We start from the raw sequence: 17985 nt of genomic DNA, 5'->3' as shown, positions 1-17985 counted from the left end.
AGAGTGCTTTATTATTATTATTATTATTGGGGGTACAGGTAAGGAGGCAAAGCCTGTAAAAACCTGATCTAAACAATCAAACTACTACAAAAATAACTATACAATATCATACTGGTAATCATAATAAAATCTATCTAGGTGTGTCTTAAACAAATTGGTTGAATGAACATTAACTGAGTCATATGGGAGTCCATTCCAATCATTTATGATTCTTACTGAATAAAAGTGACGGTGTGGCAAGCAGGTAGCGTGTGGTTTGTAGATCTTTAAATCATGACCTCTTGTTATAGAAGATGATCGAAGGGTAAATAATATTGAACGAATAAAGCACTCTTTGCGGTGCAATAAAGCACTCTTTGTGGTTGACGAAGCAGTTGGCCGGCTCAGAGTGTACTTTATGAAATTTAAAGTACACTTTTCCCTTTGATCTCGCCCACGCAAAGTTCTATAATTTGCTTTAAATGCAATATTGCAGTTAGAGCTGAGCAATAGTACAACTATCACTATCACGATTGATAGTAACTTTTATATCACGATTACGATAGTATCATGATAGTACTAGCAGTTATCAAAGACACTTAACCTCATGTAATTAGCACATAAATAATCCAATTACATACCATGCATCTGCTTTGGTTGGTAAACATTGTAATTGTAATCTTTGTTGTGCATGATCAACTAGACTTGCACAGTTTCCTCACCTTCAATATTATCATGTTTGCTTCTGTTATCCATGCTTTTTGACTAAGCACAGACGTGTTTAATATATCGCAATAGTACGATTGTAGACTATCATATCACGATTGTTACTCACCATCACGATAGTTGATAGATCGCAACTATCGCTCAGCTCTAATTGTAGTGCTCAATAGACTTGTACATAAACATTTTGTAGCTACAACGGGCTTAATCTCAACAAAACCACTTCACGGTGTATCGGGATACATGGGTTGTTTAACATGAGAGGTTTCTTCTTTACTTAGGGAGCATCTAGAGAAGAATCAGGCAAAAGGAGGAATCACATCTGAAGCACTTCAGCCAATATATGAGCTGAAACATGTAGCAGAGAGATCATCAAAGAGTAGTGAAGAAGTGTTAGCAAAGTTATCCACAGTGAGTAGTGGTGTGGTATAGTGGTTGATGGTGATGTTGTGTTGATGACTGTAGTTGACACAAGTGTCGTCATGTCCCCTACCCCCCGTGTGTCAGTCATGTGTGACCATCGTCCAGCTGACAATACTGGCTAGTGTTCAGGTGGTGATATTGTTAGTGTACAACTGGTACCGTCAAAGACAGGAAAGTGCTGCTAAGAAGTTCTTCTAGTAGCAGCCAGAAAGAGCTGGCAGAGCGTTCCACTATATTGTGGAACGCTCTGCCAGCTGCTTTGTATTACGCATCAACTTTATTTCAATTCAGGAGTAGCTATTTAGAACAATATAATTGTAGTTAATATTAATTTGTAAATGTATGTAGTTTTATACATGTATGCTGTATACAGGGCGTAGCTGAAAAACAGCTTTGCTGATGCTACCTTCCCTGTTTAAATAAATTGAAAAAAAAAAAAAAAAAAAAAAGAAGGAATGAGTAACTGTACATTAGTGAATAGGAGATTATTATAGAATGTGTTGATTGTATTAATTGAATTGAATTGGAATTTGAACTACGCTCTTTTATTGTGCACAAGCGCGTTTAGATAGAAAAAAAATGGACATTGAAAGAGATAGCGATCGTCTTCAACATCTTTATCTCACTGGAGTGGAGCCAAACGGAAAGGATATTGGTGTTGGCGCGTATGGAAGGGTTTTCGAGGTTGAATTTTGCGGAAAATTGTACGCAGCAAAAGAGATACACTTAGCTTTGATAGTAGGGGTAGAACGAGAAGGATTCGAAAGAATGAAGGGGATGTTTATCGCAGAATGCTTACAGAGTAGCGCGCTAGGTCATGAGAACGTAGTCCATGTTCTAGGAGTATACAATCCGAGATACAATCCTGGTGGTGAGTCCGAGGGTGAGTCGCGATTACCAGTTCTAGTGATGGAGAGGATGCAGGAGAGCCTTACGTCACTGGTGGAAAAGTACCCAAATATTCCAATGTGTGTGAAGTTGTCTATGTTACTGGATGTGTCTAGAGGATTATGGTACCTCCACAGTCATAACCCCCCCATTGTCCACCGAGATCTTTCCCCCAATAATATCTTATTGACTAGTCAGTTTGTGGCAAAAATCAGTGACCTAGGAGTAGCCAAAGTGATAAGAGCAGACAGCAAGAAGACAAAGACTCGTGCTCCAGGAACGGTGGACTTCATGGGACCAGAAGCTTTAGTAGAGATCCCAGAGTATGGTCCTCCCCTTGATGTGTTCTCTTACGGTGGAGTAATACTTCATGTGGTGAATCAAGAATGGCCTAAACCACTACATTATGTAGTGACTGATCCTAAGACTAGAAAACTGGTGGCTTTATCAGAAGTAGAACGACGTCAAGAACATGTAGAGAAGATGGGGGAAACTCCAGTAGACCTAAGGAGTTTAGTTGAGCAATGTCTTGATAATGATCCAAGTAGACGTCCTCCAATATCAGATGTGTCGGAGAGGATGAAGAGGATGAAAAAAGCAGAGAATGTGAGGTGTCCAGATGTGACCATGAACCCCATGACATGGCAGGCAACCAAGGATACAACAATACCATTGTTGGTAAGAAATTGTATAAAATAACTTATCATTGAGTTTATGTTTCAGAAGTTCCGCCCACATTGTTATGTCGTAACACATAAGTTTTGTCATTATTCTAAACTAAGGTATTAATGCATCTGGATTGGCTTAGGCTAAACTAACTTTTCTCATCTGAAACATAATTCATCATAAGATTTTACAGACAGATAAACCATTAAAGCTGAAATGGGAAGAGGTAGCTCCTCTACCAGTGGGTCAATCATCACATACAGCAGTATTACTACAAGGATCAGTTTATGTTGGTGGAGGATTTGAGGGAAGAAGTACTGAAGATGCTAAAGACTGCTACAGGTTAGAGGTTTACAATTTAACTACCAACCAGTGGAGCACCTCTCCTATTACCACACCATACTGTTGGTTTGCTATGACTGTATTGGATGATAAACTGATCATTGCTGGAGGTGAGACAAAGAGTGATGAGGTCACCAACAAGGTACTTGTTCTTGATCGTGGGCAGTGGAAGGATTTTAATGAAATGCCAACTGCTAGAGAGTGTGCAACGGCTGCTGGTTATCAGTCACTGCTAATTGTTATAGGAGGCTTGACCAAATTAGGAGGTAAATGGACTAGACTGGCTACCACTGAACTACTAGACACTACTAATGGATGTTGGTATACTTGTGATGACCTCCCTGTACCACATCAGAGCCTTAAAATAGCTGTAGTTTATGACACTTTATATCTGTTAGGAGGATCTGTTGCTGGTCCTAAACCATCTCCACAAGTATTCACTGCTTCACTAGACAACCTCTCAAGTCGTCAGTTGAAGTGGAAGTCCGTTCCAGACACTCCATGGTGTTATTCAACTCCTGTTGTTCTGTACAACAAGTTCCTGCAGACTAGTGAGGTGTGTGCTTTCAACCCGTCAACTGGTTTGTGGAAGCAAATAATAAATATTCCAGAACCAATGAATTATACAGGAGTAGTTGGTATGGATGATAACTCAATAATGGTACTGGGTGGTGTTACTAGGCAAGCAGAATATTCCCGTAGTGTTTGGATTGGTATATTGGAGTGACTTATTTGTATTCATAGGCAGTGTTGGGCAAGTTACTTTGTTAAAATAACTAGTTACATATTACATATTACTTGCAACTGAACTATTTAGTTACAGTTACATATTACCCGTAAAATAAAGTAACTATAATAATATTACATATTATATTACTTTGTGTCCACAGCCTTAAGCTGTCACGTGTGAAACTACCACTTTATCACGTGACATGATTGCGTTGTTGGGCAATGTGCAAATCTTGGTTATAAGTAAGAAGCTGGTGAATAAGCTTCATTCAGTAGGCTTCGTTACTTCGTTGTGGCTAGGTGTTACTCAGAGGATAACTACGAGATTAGTAACTTCGTTACTTGTAGTAATAATATTACATAATAGTAGACTCATTACAGTAACTATATTACTTAGTTAATGCGTTACATTTGTAAGTGAAGTAACTTGAGTTGTATTACCTGTTTTCATAGTGTATTTTGTTATATTACTTTTTTACCACAAAAGTAATAATACTACGTAGTGCGTTACTTTTGTAACGCGTTACTCCCAACACTGTTCATAGGTATTTGTTGAAACTATTCATGTATTGCAATGTGTTACAGTAATTTGAGAATACTGCAGTTTTGCATTTTATTGATGTAAATGAACTTCAACACTAGATCACGAAGCATGTTGGTATATGGTCCAAATCTTCCACCTCTTGTCTACAGGATCTAAGATGGCCTTCACTACATTCTCGTCAGTTGTACCTTGCTATAGCTCAAGTACATGACATTCTACATAACAGGGTCTCCATCCCATTAAAGTTCTCTATACGTATAACAATTGTACTAGATTTCATTCATTGTCACTTGCCACATCATCTTCCACCATCAATGCATATTGTTATTCTTTTTTTTTATAAATTCTCCATTCCTTTGGAACTCGGTACCTGCAGAAGTTTTACAAATAACCAAATCAGTCCCTTTCCGGTTAGCGTTTCATCATTTTCTTTTAACTAAGTGAGCTCATTTATTTTTGTCTTGTTCTTGTATAGGTTTTTTTGTGTGTGTCATGTTCTGTTGTAATTAAGTTTATTTATGATTGTTTTTGTACTTGTACCTGTATGTATGTCTCTGTAAGGGGAGCATGTTTGCAGGCTTTGCCTTTTGTGTAACCACGTACCCTTGTCTTGACAGAAATCGATAATCTAATCTATATTGTTAGCATTACATTTTGTTGATTTTGTAAAATGGACCTGGATACTCTTAGTAGCAATACTCTATCTAGTCGTCACTGGTTTGCAGGATTTGAATACAGTCAAACAGAAATTTCATTTACAAACATGGTTTCAAAATGCCCACCTAGGCGACATATATATACTTCTGGGAATACAGAGGAAGTTAGTGCTTAGCATAGGAGATTTAACTGCTAGCATTGGTAATCTAAGGTGATGCAGTTTTGCATCAATTACTTTTGTTTGTGGTAAATTCCGTGGTTAGTTATTTGCAAATAATTGTATGTAAACAATATTCAATACTGAGGTGGGACCATGTAAGGGTATGTCCCTCCATCCATAGTCAACAAGGTATGGTTGGTGTGATGTAGTGCATGCATGTGTGTGTTTACATATTCTAGTACTATACTATTGCCCAAATATAAGTAATTTAATTATTGTATGTATCACAGTCAGACAGGATTTCAGTTGCCACATTAGCGGGTAGCAAAGCTTTAAGGAACACAGTTGGTATGGATCAGCCTGTTATATTAGGCAATTAGTTAGCTGACTACAGTACACTTTGGTATCAGTGTTGTCATGGTTTGTAGCAACTTGCTATCTGTAATACATTAGAACAAGCCTATCATTCTGGTTAACATATGCACTGTAAGGTGTAGCCTTTGGCTATTTTTACAGTGACACACCAATACAGTGAAACTGGCTATTTTGTGCACTAAATGGGGTCAAGAGCTAATACAAAGTTTTGTTTATGATCAAAATTGCAGATCGCCAAACATTGAACCTGTCACCTTTCAACACCAGACCAGTGCTACTTAACTACCACACACAAACTGCACACACCTTTAGCTACATTACCATCTGAGAGATTTCATAGTTCCTTCATGGGAGATAACCAACTTCCTTGCCAAGGGATACTAGATAACCTATTTACAAGCCTTGAATATAGTATTGTCTAGGATAACTGGGATAGGAAAAAGGCTTTAGCACTAAAATGGGATGTGTTATTGTTGGCTTACAAGGCCAACCCAAGAGGGACCTTGCCCTACCTGGTTGACTTATGATATATGATGCAATGTTACAGTTTTCATAGCAGATTTAATGTCACCAATGTGACAAATTACAGCAAGAAGAAGATAGTTTGTAGAAGTGAGATGAATTCACTTAGGTAGACATGTGAGCAGTGATATACATGTAGTTAACATCTGACCCATAGTGTATGAACCATCCCATATATGTACAAGACAAATACACATTCAGGTTCGAACATCTCCATAAGAAGTGGATTTTATGCATGAATTAGTGTAGTCTCAGCGCTACTTCTGTGCCTACTGCCTATGCTTAGAACACTACCAGCTGGATATTAGTAGAATGATGTTATTGTAAGCGATACCTTGCTAACCAAGCCCAACTTGGCAGGTGATACAGTACCAAATTTTTCAGATGTAAAGTGCAATAGAAACACATACAGTGTTTCAAGGTAATATCGATGCCCCAGTGAAATTGTTGCATGAGTGCAACAGCTATTTGAATTTTTAAACAACTTGATATACACTGTAGCCAATGATCAAATTTGTGATGAACGAATTTTATCTTCCTTATTTTCATAAAATGGTGTCACTGTGTTTGTTGGCAAGCACATTCATGTGTATTGGTAGATGAGATGTGCTGCAAATATGTTTGTGTGTTGTAGTGATGGTGGTGGACAGAATCAGTTGAGTTGCTTGAAGGAATTCCACAATCGTCCACATCCTGTGAGATTACATATCATTTGAAGGCAACAGAAGAAGGTACAAAAGAATATCAAGAGAGATTTGATCAGTATGTTGAAGAACTGACTAAGAAGAGAGGAACGTGAGTTATCAGTTCTTGCTATATAGTAAACTTGCTGGAGTATCACATACTACATCTTATAGGCCATCAAAACAACCAAGTGATCATGTGAATGTGTACCAAGACAGCTTTGAACATGAGTTCTCTGTAAGTTCTCTGTAAGTGTAGTGGTTACTTGATGTTGTATACAGGTATAAGTGCATTACACAACATTTAGACATCAAATTTGCCACTTACAAATACATACCATTTTTATCCATATAGACACCATGCCTTTATCAATGTACTGTTTAAGTCAGGATTGCTCCTAAAATGATGCATGCTGCCTAGAATACCACCTTTAAATACTATCCTAAGGACATCTTACGTGACAAAAATTAGGAATAATATAACATGAAATACAGCATTGAAAATAAGAGAACACAGGCAACCAGGTATGGAAGTTTTAAAAAATTTCCCAATCTTGAATTTTTACCTGCCTGCCTGCCTGACTGACTGACTGACTGACTGACTGACTGACTGACCGACCGACCGACTCACTGACCATATTTGCAAGGCTTGAAGCCAAACGAAGCAGTGTACAGCCACCATTTTATGCCTCAATAACAAACTCACCAGTGGAATGTGCCTTTCGGGGTTCTGACGAGTGTGTGCCCTCGACGTCTTGTCTTTCATTTTATCTTCAATCAGGCTGGTTGTCATCTTTTCATGGCAATGAAACCATATTGAGGCATTAATTTTCTGTATCAACACTTTCCTTTAGCAGCATAATTATTTAGATGCCAACAAAATTGTTTAAAGTGCTTATGCTGTTGTGAAAGGTACTGGATACCTAGTAGATACCTTTAATTTCACAATAGGTTCGAGTCTTGGTTGAGTTATAACATTAAAGCATGGAGACCACGTCTCTTAACAATCTACTTACTCGAACATGATGATCACATTCCCTTATTGGTTTAGCTGTATTTAGAATAGTGACCATGTCCCTTGGTAGTTCATATAGAGGCTGACTTGAGATACTCTAATACAGAAGTCACCCTATTAGAACAGTCAAAAGGGCGATTGCATTGGCAGAGTTGGGGGTAACTAGTTACTTTTGTAACTAAGTTACGTAACTGATTACTTTTAAAGTAACTAGTAATATAACTAGTTACTTGCTTTGTAACTAGTAACTTGTAACTAGGAGTAATTGTCTGAAAAGTAACTAAGTTACAATAGTAACTAATTACAATAGTTACATTGTAACTATAACTAATTATGCTTTAAAAGCAAGAGCACTTCAATTTTTGTGCCATAAATGCTACAGCCACATTAAGTAGACAGATTCTGTGTACTGTTCTCTATGATTCAGCTTGAGTAAGAGATGTAGCAATAATTAAAACTGACCTGAAATAGCCACAGAATTGTTATTTTAAGTGCACATATGTATTGCATCCCTTAATGATGCATATCTGAGCAAAATTCATGTTACAAAAGCTAAAAACAAGTAATAAGTTATACTACAAAAGTAACTAGTAACTAAAGTACTTAATTACCTTTTGAAAAGTAACTGTAACTGTAAATAAGTTACATGGGATAGAAGTAACTAGTAACTAGTTACTTTTCTGAAGTAACTACCCCAACTCTGTGCATTGGTCGAAATTGTAAAATGCTGTATGCTATAACAAAAAACTCAAACAAACCAGTATTTTTTTTAAAAGTGGGGATCCAAGTAGTGAAACAAGATAGTTTTACAGCATAGCTTGGTGGGAAAATCCCTACTTTGGCATTGAACAAAATAATTATTATAACATTCCAATATAGGGATTTTTCCACTGCAAAACCATCATTCATCTCATGTTTCACTACTTTTTATCGCTTGGATCCCTAACTATAGCTAGTTGAAAAGTCTTGTTGCCAGCCTTGTTCTACAAATTATACTATTGTAATCTCATACAAAACATTGTTATTAAGGTAGCATCTCCTGGCCTTCATTTAGGACCCAGTAATATTGTGCACGTGATCTTTGTAGGTGTGGCTGGTAAGGTGATGCATTTCCCTTTGCTTATACAGATAAATACAATCCATGCGCTCATTTGTTGCTTTCTTATATAGAACGAAGCAGATTGGCAGAGAAATCTTTGTCAAATTTTGGAGACACAGTATGACGTGAATTGTGCTATAAAGTATGCTTAACTTATTCATAGTATTACATGTTTTGTTATTTTCCTATCTCTCATTCTGATCAGACCATTAATACACTACTTGTTGCATCACCATCAGCAAGGGGTGGGGCTCTACCTGCAGGAATGAGGGAGGAGTTGACCAGTATTAAGAACACACAATCTCTTGTGCAACATCAACTGGGGGACTTGAGGTATGGCTGACACAATAATGTCCTCTATTCTACTTGTTCAGCATCATATTCAGTTATACATTTCTGTTCATTTTCCCTCACATTAATAGTATGAAATGTCTAGCTTTAATAGACAAATTCCATAAGGCTTTATAGCATATAGAAATAACCGTTATCACTAGCAACCTGGATTTCCCATTATTTTTAGGTGATAACATCTAAAGTAACATCTCCAAAGTTTGAAAGGATAGCATATATATGTCATAAGATATGACTTTTTGGAAATTGTGTTTTTTCCGTACATATCTATGTGAGAGGGTTACAGTTGCCCCTTCTGGGCAGTTACAAAAATGAGGTATTTCAACACATTCAAAAACCAAAAATTCAAAAGTATAATTTGTAGGTGTGAATGTCAATAATAATCCCTCCAAGTTTTAAATGAATAGCATATATAGGTCATAGCAGTGGCGTAGGAAGCACGGGTGCAACGGGTGCTGGAGCACCCCTACAAATCTGTCTGCGCGCCGCAAAGTAATTAAATAGATCAAGTGATAAGGCAAAAGGGATTCTGACGGTCACGATGACGATTCCGATGTTGCAGCTCGCCTAATACTAACGCGATTATTTGTGATTCAGAAGAAGTATAGAAAACGATGGATTCACAATCCAACACGATGTCACGTGTCTCATACGTGCAAAGATGGATAGGATTGGAATACAAGATTCCAATTAACATATTCCAGTTATAAAGTTTACGGAAGCGACGAAGGCGAAGGTGTTGACACAGCAAACACCACTGGTAGCAGTAATAATGTAGATAATATTGAATAAGAAGGTGTGTACTTGTGTGTCAGTACCCAAGTACGTGTGTTGGGTATACTGCCCCTCCTACCTTTTTATTGATGGTAGCTGTTACAGTTACAACAACAGAGAGATTGATCCTTCTCTAGTCTATGAAGTGTTTATTAAGTAGTCTGGGAGTGCATGTTACCTGAACAACTTGTTACTTCAGAACAGAATTAATGATTTAATTGTTGCATTTACACTTAACACTAGGAAATTAATCAATAAATATAACTGATATGTTACTATAAATGACAGTTTTTATATAATTCAGTCAAGGCCGTTCTTCCATTTTAGAGTATACACACAATATAATACATACTGAGACATTTATACAATTGCATGTAAATTATTGTAATACAATGTTATAGGGTATTAATCCATATTTGTAATTTAGGTAGCTACTGTACTATATGCATGTATGTGATCATTGTTTTGTCCATAAATATGTAATTTCCAATGATTTGAGCCCCTGCCGGTGAGTCTGCCTTCCACCTCAGCACCCCTGCCTGAAATATCTTCCTACACCTCTGGGTCATAGGATATGACATTCTCTGAATCCCATGATTTGTGTGATTACCGAGAAGGGGCAACTGTTGCCCCTCTCATTGATAATGTATGGGAAAATTGCAACTTCAAAATGTCATATCTCATGGCTTATATATGCTATCTTTTTAAAACTGACTTAATTAATAAGACATTGACACCTACAAATAATGTAAAATTTAGGTTGCTAGGGGAAACCATTGATTTTTTCATTATTATGAAATTTGTCCATTACATGTGAGATTTTTTTATCTAGTAGAAAATTGTACTCTAATGCAGTGCATAAGTGCTGTGAAACATTTTGTAGCCTGTCGCTATGTACATGGACTTAATCTCTGGCAACAAAACCACTTCACGATGTACCAGAGTACATAGGTTGTTTAGTATGAAAGCTTTCTTCTTTACTTAGGGAGTATCTAGAGAAGAATCAGGCAAAGGGAGAAATCACATCTGAAGCACTTCCACCAATATATGAGCTGAAACGTGTAGCAGAGAGATCATCAAAGAGTGTGAAGAAGTGTTAGCAAAGTTATCCACAGTGAGTAGTGGTATGGTATAGTGGTTGATGGTGATGTTGTGTTGATGACTGTAGTTGACACAAGTGTCGTCATGTCCCCCACCCCCTGTGTGTCAGTCATGTGTGACCATCGTCCAGTTGACATTACTGGCTAGTGTTCAGGTGGTGATATTGTTAGTGTACAACCGATACTGTCAAAGACAGGAAATTAAAGTGCTGCTTAGAAGTTTTTTTTAGTAGCAGCCAGAAGAAGAAGGAATGAGTAACTGTACATTATAGCCGGAGGTATATATTATCTATGATTATAGTGAATAGGAGATTTTTATAGAATGTGTTGATTCTATTAATTGAATTGAATTGGAATTTAAACCATGTCCTTTTATTGTGCACAAGCGCATTTTATTATTACTATTTGATTGCTTGGGGCGTAAAGCTAATTTACAAGTACAATTACAAATACATATTATAGTATTTGTTCAGTAAACTTTTGAAACTGTATAGCATGAACAGCATCTGAAGGCAATCGGTTCCATTCAGGCCATGAATGGTTTCCCAAGAAAAATGGATAGTACTAGGGAAAGTGATCGTCTTCAACATCTTTATCTTACTGGAGTAAGGCCAAGTGGAAATAACTTTGGCGTTGGTGCTTATGGAAAAGTTTTCGAGGTTGAATTTTTTGGAACTTTGTATGCAGCGAAAGAAATTCACTCCGTTCTGATAGAAGGGGCGGAGAGAGAAGGATTCGAAAGAATGAAGAGGATGTTTATTGAGGAATGTCATCAAAGTAGCATTCTTGGTCATCAGAATGTAGTCCACGTTCTAGGAGTATACAATCCTGATGATGAGTGGCGATTACCAGTTCTAGTGATGGAGAGGATGCAGGAGAGCCTTACGTCACTGGTGGAAAAGTACCCAAATATTCCAATGTGTGTGAAGTTGTCTATGTTACTGGATGTGTCTAGAGGATTGTGGTACCTCCACAGTCATAATCCTCCCATTGTTCACCGAGATCTTTCCCCCAATAATATTTTATTGACAAGTCAATTTGTGGCAAAAATCAGTGACCTAGGAGTAGCCAAAGTGATAAGAGCAGACAGCAAGAAGACAAAGACTCGTGCTCCAGGAACAGTGGACTTCATGGGACCAGAAGCTTTAGCAGAGATCCCAGAATATGGTCCTTCCCTTGATGTGTTCTCTTATGGTGGAGTGATGCTTCATGTGGTGAATCAAGAATGGCCCAAACCACTGCATTATGTAGTGACTGATCTTAAGACTAGAAAACTGGTGGCTTTACCAGAAGTAGAACGACATCAAGAACATGCAGAGAAGATGAAAGGAGCTCCAGTAGACCTAAGGCATTTAGTTGAGCAATGTCTTGATAATGATCCAAGTAGACGTCCTCCAATATCAGATGTGTCAGAGAGGATGAGGAGGATGAAAAAAGCAGAGAATTTGAGGTGTCCAGATGTGACCATGAGCCCCATAACATGGCAGGTAGAACAGGGAACAAAAATGTTGAGGGATACCACAATATCACCATCGGTAAAGGGTTTGTAAAATGCATCAATTATGACATTATTGCAATTTATAGGCCAATCCACAAGTGGATGTTTTCAATAAACCAGTGAAGATGAAATGGAAGGAGTTAGCTCCTCTACCACTGGGTCGTGCAGCACATACAGCAGTATTACTACATGGATCAGTTTATGTTGGTGGAGGATTTGAAAGGAAAAATATTGATGAAAGTAAAGGCTGCTATAGATTAGATATATACAATGTGTATGCTGATCAGTGGAGCACCTCTCCTATTACCACACCACACTGTTGGTTTGCCATGACTGTACTGGATGATAAACTGATCATTGCTGGAGGTGAGACAAAGAGTGGTGAAGTCACCAACAAGTTACTTGTTTTTGATGATGGAGAGTGGAAGGACTACAAAGAAATGCTGACTGCTCAATCTGATGCAGCTGCTGTTGGATGTCAGTCAGTGTTACTTGTAGTGGGAGGACAGGTCTACGTCAAAGATAAATGGATTAAACTAGCTACTACTGAACTTCTGGACACTACCAATGGATGTTGGTACACTTGTGATGACCTCCCTAAACCTCACCTACAACTCAAGGTGACTGTTATGAACAACATGCTCTACCTGTTGGGAGGAACTATTTTTGGTGCTACACCATCTCCACAAGTATTCACTGCTTTACTAGACAACCTTTCAAGTCACCAGCTGAAGTGGCAGTCCCTCCCAGACACACAATGGTATTATTCAACTCCTGTTGTTCTTTATAACAAGTTCCTGTTAACAGTCGGAGGGAGACGACCATCTGATAAGTTCAGTCATACTACTGAGGTGTGTGCTTTCAACCCATCAACTGGTTTGTGGAGACAAATAGCAAATATTCCAGTACCAAGGAGTTCTGCAGCAGTAGTGGGTGTGGCTGGTAATAAGGTACTTGTACTTGGTAGAGCTATTAAGCGAATACCATCCAGTGACATTTGGTTTGGTGTATTTGATCAATGATTTTGTATTAATCTTTAAAAAATTTACAGCTGCTAAATTAGTGCAGGGAAAGAGTGTAGACTCTGGGTAACTATAAGTAGCTTCAGCCATTTTCACCAATATAGTGAATCTGTGCACTAAATGTAAGGGCTAGTACAATAGATGCCACCAAACATTGAACCTGTGACCTTTCAATGCCAGACCAGTACTATGCTTAACTATCACACATGCTACACACACACCTTTAGCTTATTCAATACCTGTCCGAGGGTTTTATAGTTCCTACCCTAGCTAACCCATCTTCCCAGCCAAGGGAAAATAGAACTAGTAGCCTTGGCACTACTACTGCTAGTAGCAGTAGCAGAGCCAAGCTACCTAGCTTCCTGGCCAAGGAATTTGTACAGGCAAGAGGACCCCCTGAATAGTGAACGATAATTTTTACAAGGCACTTTATCTCCACCACAAGTCAGGCTGTTGTTAGCTACACCACTAACAATTAAGCAGTGTGTCACCAGGCCCACCCAAGTGATACAGACACACATACACAACACACATGCTGACAGTAGATTACTGCAGAAAATCGAATCCTCCTAGGACCCATGTTGTGTCCCTTGTTTCTCATCATTTACAAAATGCTTATGCCTAGCTTTCACAACACCAGTCGCAAGGAAAACACATTGTGTATGCATACTCACACATGCATGAATTTTTGTGCACATACAAATCTATGTATGTACAGCAGTGGCATACAGTGGAAGCCAGACCAGTGTGTCTTACACAACACTAGTACTAAAATAGGTCCATATTAATTATTTGGGTTAAACTGAATGGTTCGTTGTATACAAAGTCCTTGTACTGTAGATGCCAAATTTGAACACAGGTACCTAAATTGAAGTTTGCTTCACAGTGATTTGTCACAGTGAATGGATGGTGGAGATGAAGCTGAGAGTTACTGGTAGAATGAAGACTGGAGCAGACAGAATGGCATTTTGGTTTACTGAGGAGAAAGCTGAAGGTGGTCCCACATTTGGTGGACCAGAACGACGGAGGGGCCTTGAAGTGTTTCTTGATTCTTTTGACAATGATGGACAACAAGATAATCCTCAAATACAAGTCGTAATGAATGATGGAGCTACCAGTTACGACCATTATGTGCCCATTATACAGCCTTCTAAAGCTTCAAAAATGAACAATTATGCTTCACTTTTATTATATAAAACTGCTATGGTCCATTAGTTACTGTAAATGTTGAAATGACTGGTGATATGTAAATAAAATGTTCGATGCAAAATATTAATTTTCCACCATTGTGATAACTATTGAAGCAACAAGAAGAAGATAGTTTGTACGTAAGTGAAATGATTTCTTAGGTAAACACATGGACAGTGATATACATGTAGCTGACATTTGACCTATACGTGTAGGGGCCATCCCATGTGTGTATGGGACAAATACACATAATAGGTTCAAACATCTCCATAAGAAGTGAATTTTTGTGGATGAATTTTGTGTAGCCCCAGGACTACTTCTGTTTCTGCTGCTTATGCTTAGAACACTACCAGCTGGATATGAGCTAGAATGTAAGCAACACCTTGCTAACCAAGCCCAACGTCGGATACCAGTCTTCTCGGATGCAAAGTGCAATGGAAATATATACGGTATTTTTAAAGTAATTCTTGCAAGACTACAACCACTGTTTGAACTTGTTAAATAAGTTGTTGGTTTTGGTATACGTAGCCAATGATGAAATTTTGATGATGAATGTTATCTTTACTTTCCTAATGGTGTCACTGTGTGTGTGTGTTTTTTTTGGCTAGCAGATTCATGTGTATAGGTAGCTATAGATGAGATGTACTGTGAATTTGTTTGTGTGTTGTAGTGATGGTGTTGGACAAGATCAGTTGAGCTGTCTGAAGGAATTCCGCAATCGTCCACATCCTGTGAGATTACGTATCATCCAAGTTAAGGGCACTCTTGAAGTGAGACCATAGTCTAACAGTTTAACACAGTGTGTCACTACCACCCTCCAGGTGTGGTAGTGACACACCTGGAGGGTGGTAGTGACAGCTCAACGAGGGACTGTCACAACGAGGGACTGTCAGACAGCTCAACGAGGGACTGTCACAACGAGACACAGATTATGACTTGTGTGGCATGGTGTCCACTACCCCTAACATACCAGATGAGGGATACTTTGGTATCTCAGCAGCAACAGGTGGACTATCAGATGATCATGATGTGATGTCATTCATTGTTCATAGTCTACACCCATTGGATGAGGGGAAGGAGGTAGGCTACTGTTGTATGTGCTATTTTGGAGGGAATTTTTTTTTTGCGAAAATTTTATTGCAACTTCTCCCCCTATAGCAGGAGTGCAGTTGTGTGGTGTGTGTTTATTAAAATATTTATTGTTGAAGGCAACAGAAGGAAATACAAAAGAATATCAAGAGAGATTTGATCAGTATGCTGAAGAACTGACTAAGAAGAGAGGAACGTGAGTTAGCAGTTCTTGCTATATACATTTGTAAAGTTACTGGAGTATCACATACTACATATTATAGGCCATCAAAACAACCAAGTGATCATGTGAATGTGTACCAGAACAGCTTTGAACATGAGTTCTCTGTAAGTGGGATGGTTACTTGATGTTGCTTACAGGTATAAGTGAATCACACGACTTTTTACATCAAATTTGCAACATACAAATACATTCCATTTTTTATCCATATAGACACCCAGGCATTTATCAACGTACTGTTTAAGTAGGGATCACTCTTACAATGACGCGTGCTGCCTAAAATTCCACCGTTAAAAATCATCCTAAAGACATCTTTCTTGACGAAAATTAGGAATAACATTAGTCCATCTAACATCAAATACAGCATTGAAAACAAGTGAACACAGGCGACCGGATATAGAACTTTAAAAAAAATTGAATTTTCATCTGCCTGCCTGACCACATTCACAAGGCTGGAGGCCAAACAAAGCAGTATACAGCCATCATTTTACGCCACAATAACAATTCACCAGTGGCAAGTACCTTTTTACAGTTCTGATGAGTGTGTCCCCTCTTCTCCTTGTCTTTCAATTTATCTTCAATCAGGCTGGTTGTCATCTTCTTCATACCATATTGAGGCATTGATTTTCTGTATCAACACTTTCCTTGAGCAACAAATTTAGATGCCAACAAAATTGTTTAAAGCACTTGCACTACTGTAAAAGGCACTGGACACCTGGTAGATACCTTATAGGTTTGCGACCACGCCCATTAATGATCTTGATTGACTTATAATTATCAATCACGGAGACTACACCTCTTAACAACCTACTTACTCGAACACGATGATCACATCCCCTTATTGGTTTAGCTGTAAATATAATAGCACAGTGAAAATAACCACAAGGACGGATTTAGGGGGGGGGGGGTACTTGGGGGGCTGAAGCACCCCCCTCCAAAATATTACAATGAGCAAGCTAGGAAGCTTCCAGAAGCTGTAGTACAGGTGCAGTTGCATTTTGTACACATGTATGGGTAATGAAAAGATGGAAAGAGCAAGGGGAATAGCTAATCTTATCCAAGAATTACTAAGAGGGGCTCAAAATTATACTTTTGGAATAAGTCTTACCTTAGAAGCTGCTAAAATCGAAATATTCTAATAGAACAGTCAACTACTCTAATAGAACATCCAGCATTAAAATTATAATTTTCAAGAAGTTACCAGAGTGTAAGCTGAAATTAAACCTATTCTTCTAGACCTGTGCACTGCTACCCTCACCATTGTACCAAACATCCTGCCAGATACCAATCACTTTAGGTAAAAGATTTATACCTTTAATGTATGTACTAAATTGTATAAACATCATTACTTGAAAACCTATTCTGAGAGCAACCTTTTCTGTCAAATAGTTCAAGTGTTTTCAGGCTCTGCTACAGACTTGATTCTTGGGTTGAAATGCTTCTCTTACAAGTAAAACAATAATTTTATATAATAGTGAATTTCTTAGCATTTATAATGTTCACAAGGCTGTGACATCTGAGAGCTGTTTGTTTTACTTGATCAAATCCTATGCTACATTTATCTAAATCTAGCAGCTTCTGGAGTTTGCACTATCAAATCCCTTGAAGTTCAATTTTAAGCTCAAATGATACTGCAGCATTTATGTTAATGTCATGATCATTGTGTGCTAAAAAGGGGTTAGTTGTGACCAAAATCTAGTATTTGTAGACTAGTTGCAAAACAATTATGGTGATGGATAGATCCATCATTTTAAAAGTTAGATTGAAATAGCAACCTGCACCACAGATCTAGAACAGTGGCTATATTGAATCCTGTGTTTGAAATATTCTCCATGACCTTACATTCAATTAACTATACACTCTTTGACATGCAAGCCACTATTATACATTTTCTTAAAATCCTATAGCAAGAAACAGTGTATAGTTCCGTTTTTTAGT

At 38.0% G+C, this 17985-nt stretch overlaps 3 protein-coding genes across 10 annotated transcripts in view; all 3 read left to right on the top strand.

Annotated features, from left to right (window-relative positions):
- The window catches only part of LOC136238831 (protein ERGIC-53-like), a 42953-nt gene that overhangs the window by 13353 nt on the left and 11615 nt on the right, over window positions 1-17985 (top strand). For all 4 annotated transcript variants that reach the window (XR_010693213.1, XM_066029444.1, XM_066029445.1 and 1 more), the window contains exons 4-6: window positions 15409-15818; window positions 15947-16023; window positions 16091-16154. Coding sequence is in view for 3 of the 4 variants with exons in the window: in XM_066029444.1 (XP_065885516.1) it covers window positions 15684-15818; window positions 15947-16023; window positions 16091-16154 (276 nt within the window). In the remaining variant the exon portion in view is untranslated. The remainder of the gene's footprint in view (window positions 1-15408; window positions 15819-15946; window positions 16024-16090; window positions 16155-17985) is intronic.
- LOC136238828 (uncharacterized) lies at window positions 1636-8948 on the top strand. 5 transcript variants are annotated; one of them, XM_066029437.1, is made up of 6 exons: window positions 1636-2691; window positions 2873-4704; window positions 4940-5114; window positions 6643-6803; window positions 6866-6929; window positions 8877-8948. In XM_066029437.1, the coding sequence occupies exons 1-2, from the start codon at window positions 1705-1707 to the stop codon at window positions 3746-3748; spliced, it is 1863 nt and encodes a 620-aa protein (XP_065885509.1). In that variant the 5' UTR covers window positions 1636-1704; the 3' UTR covers window positions 3749-4704; window positions 4940-5114; window positions 6643-6803; window positions 6866-6929; window positions 8877-8948. The 5 variants fall into 5 exon arrangements, with proteins under 5 accessions (XP_065885509.1, XP_065885508.1, XP_065885512.1 ...); XM_066029436.1 differs by having other exon boundaries at window positions 2873-4734; XM_066029440.1 differs by lacking the exon at window positions 4940-5114 and having other exon boundaries at window positions 2873-3775.
- On the top strand, window positions 11570-13552 carry LOC136238825 (uncharacterized). Its single transcript, XM_066029432.1, has 2 exons — window positions 11570-12565; window positions 12615-13552. The coding sequence occupies exons 1-2, from the start codon at window positions 11585-11587 to the stop codon at window positions 13548-13550; spliced, it is 1917 nt and encodes a 638-aa protein (XP_065885504.1). The 5' UTR covers window positions 11570-11584; the 3' UTR covers window positions 13551-13552.

The sequence above is a fragment of the Dysidea avara genome, chromosome 11, assembly GCF_963678975.1.
Source record: "Dysidea avara chromosome 11, odDysAvar1.4, whole genome shotgun sequence".
In the NCBI taxonomy this organism is placed as follows: domain Eukaryota; kingdom Metazoa; phylum Porifera; class Demospongiae; order Dictyoceratida; family Dysideidae; genus Dysidea; species Dysidea avara.
Note: the sequence above shows the minus strand (reverse complement) of the source record. Positions and strands in the feature narration are given on the sequence as shown.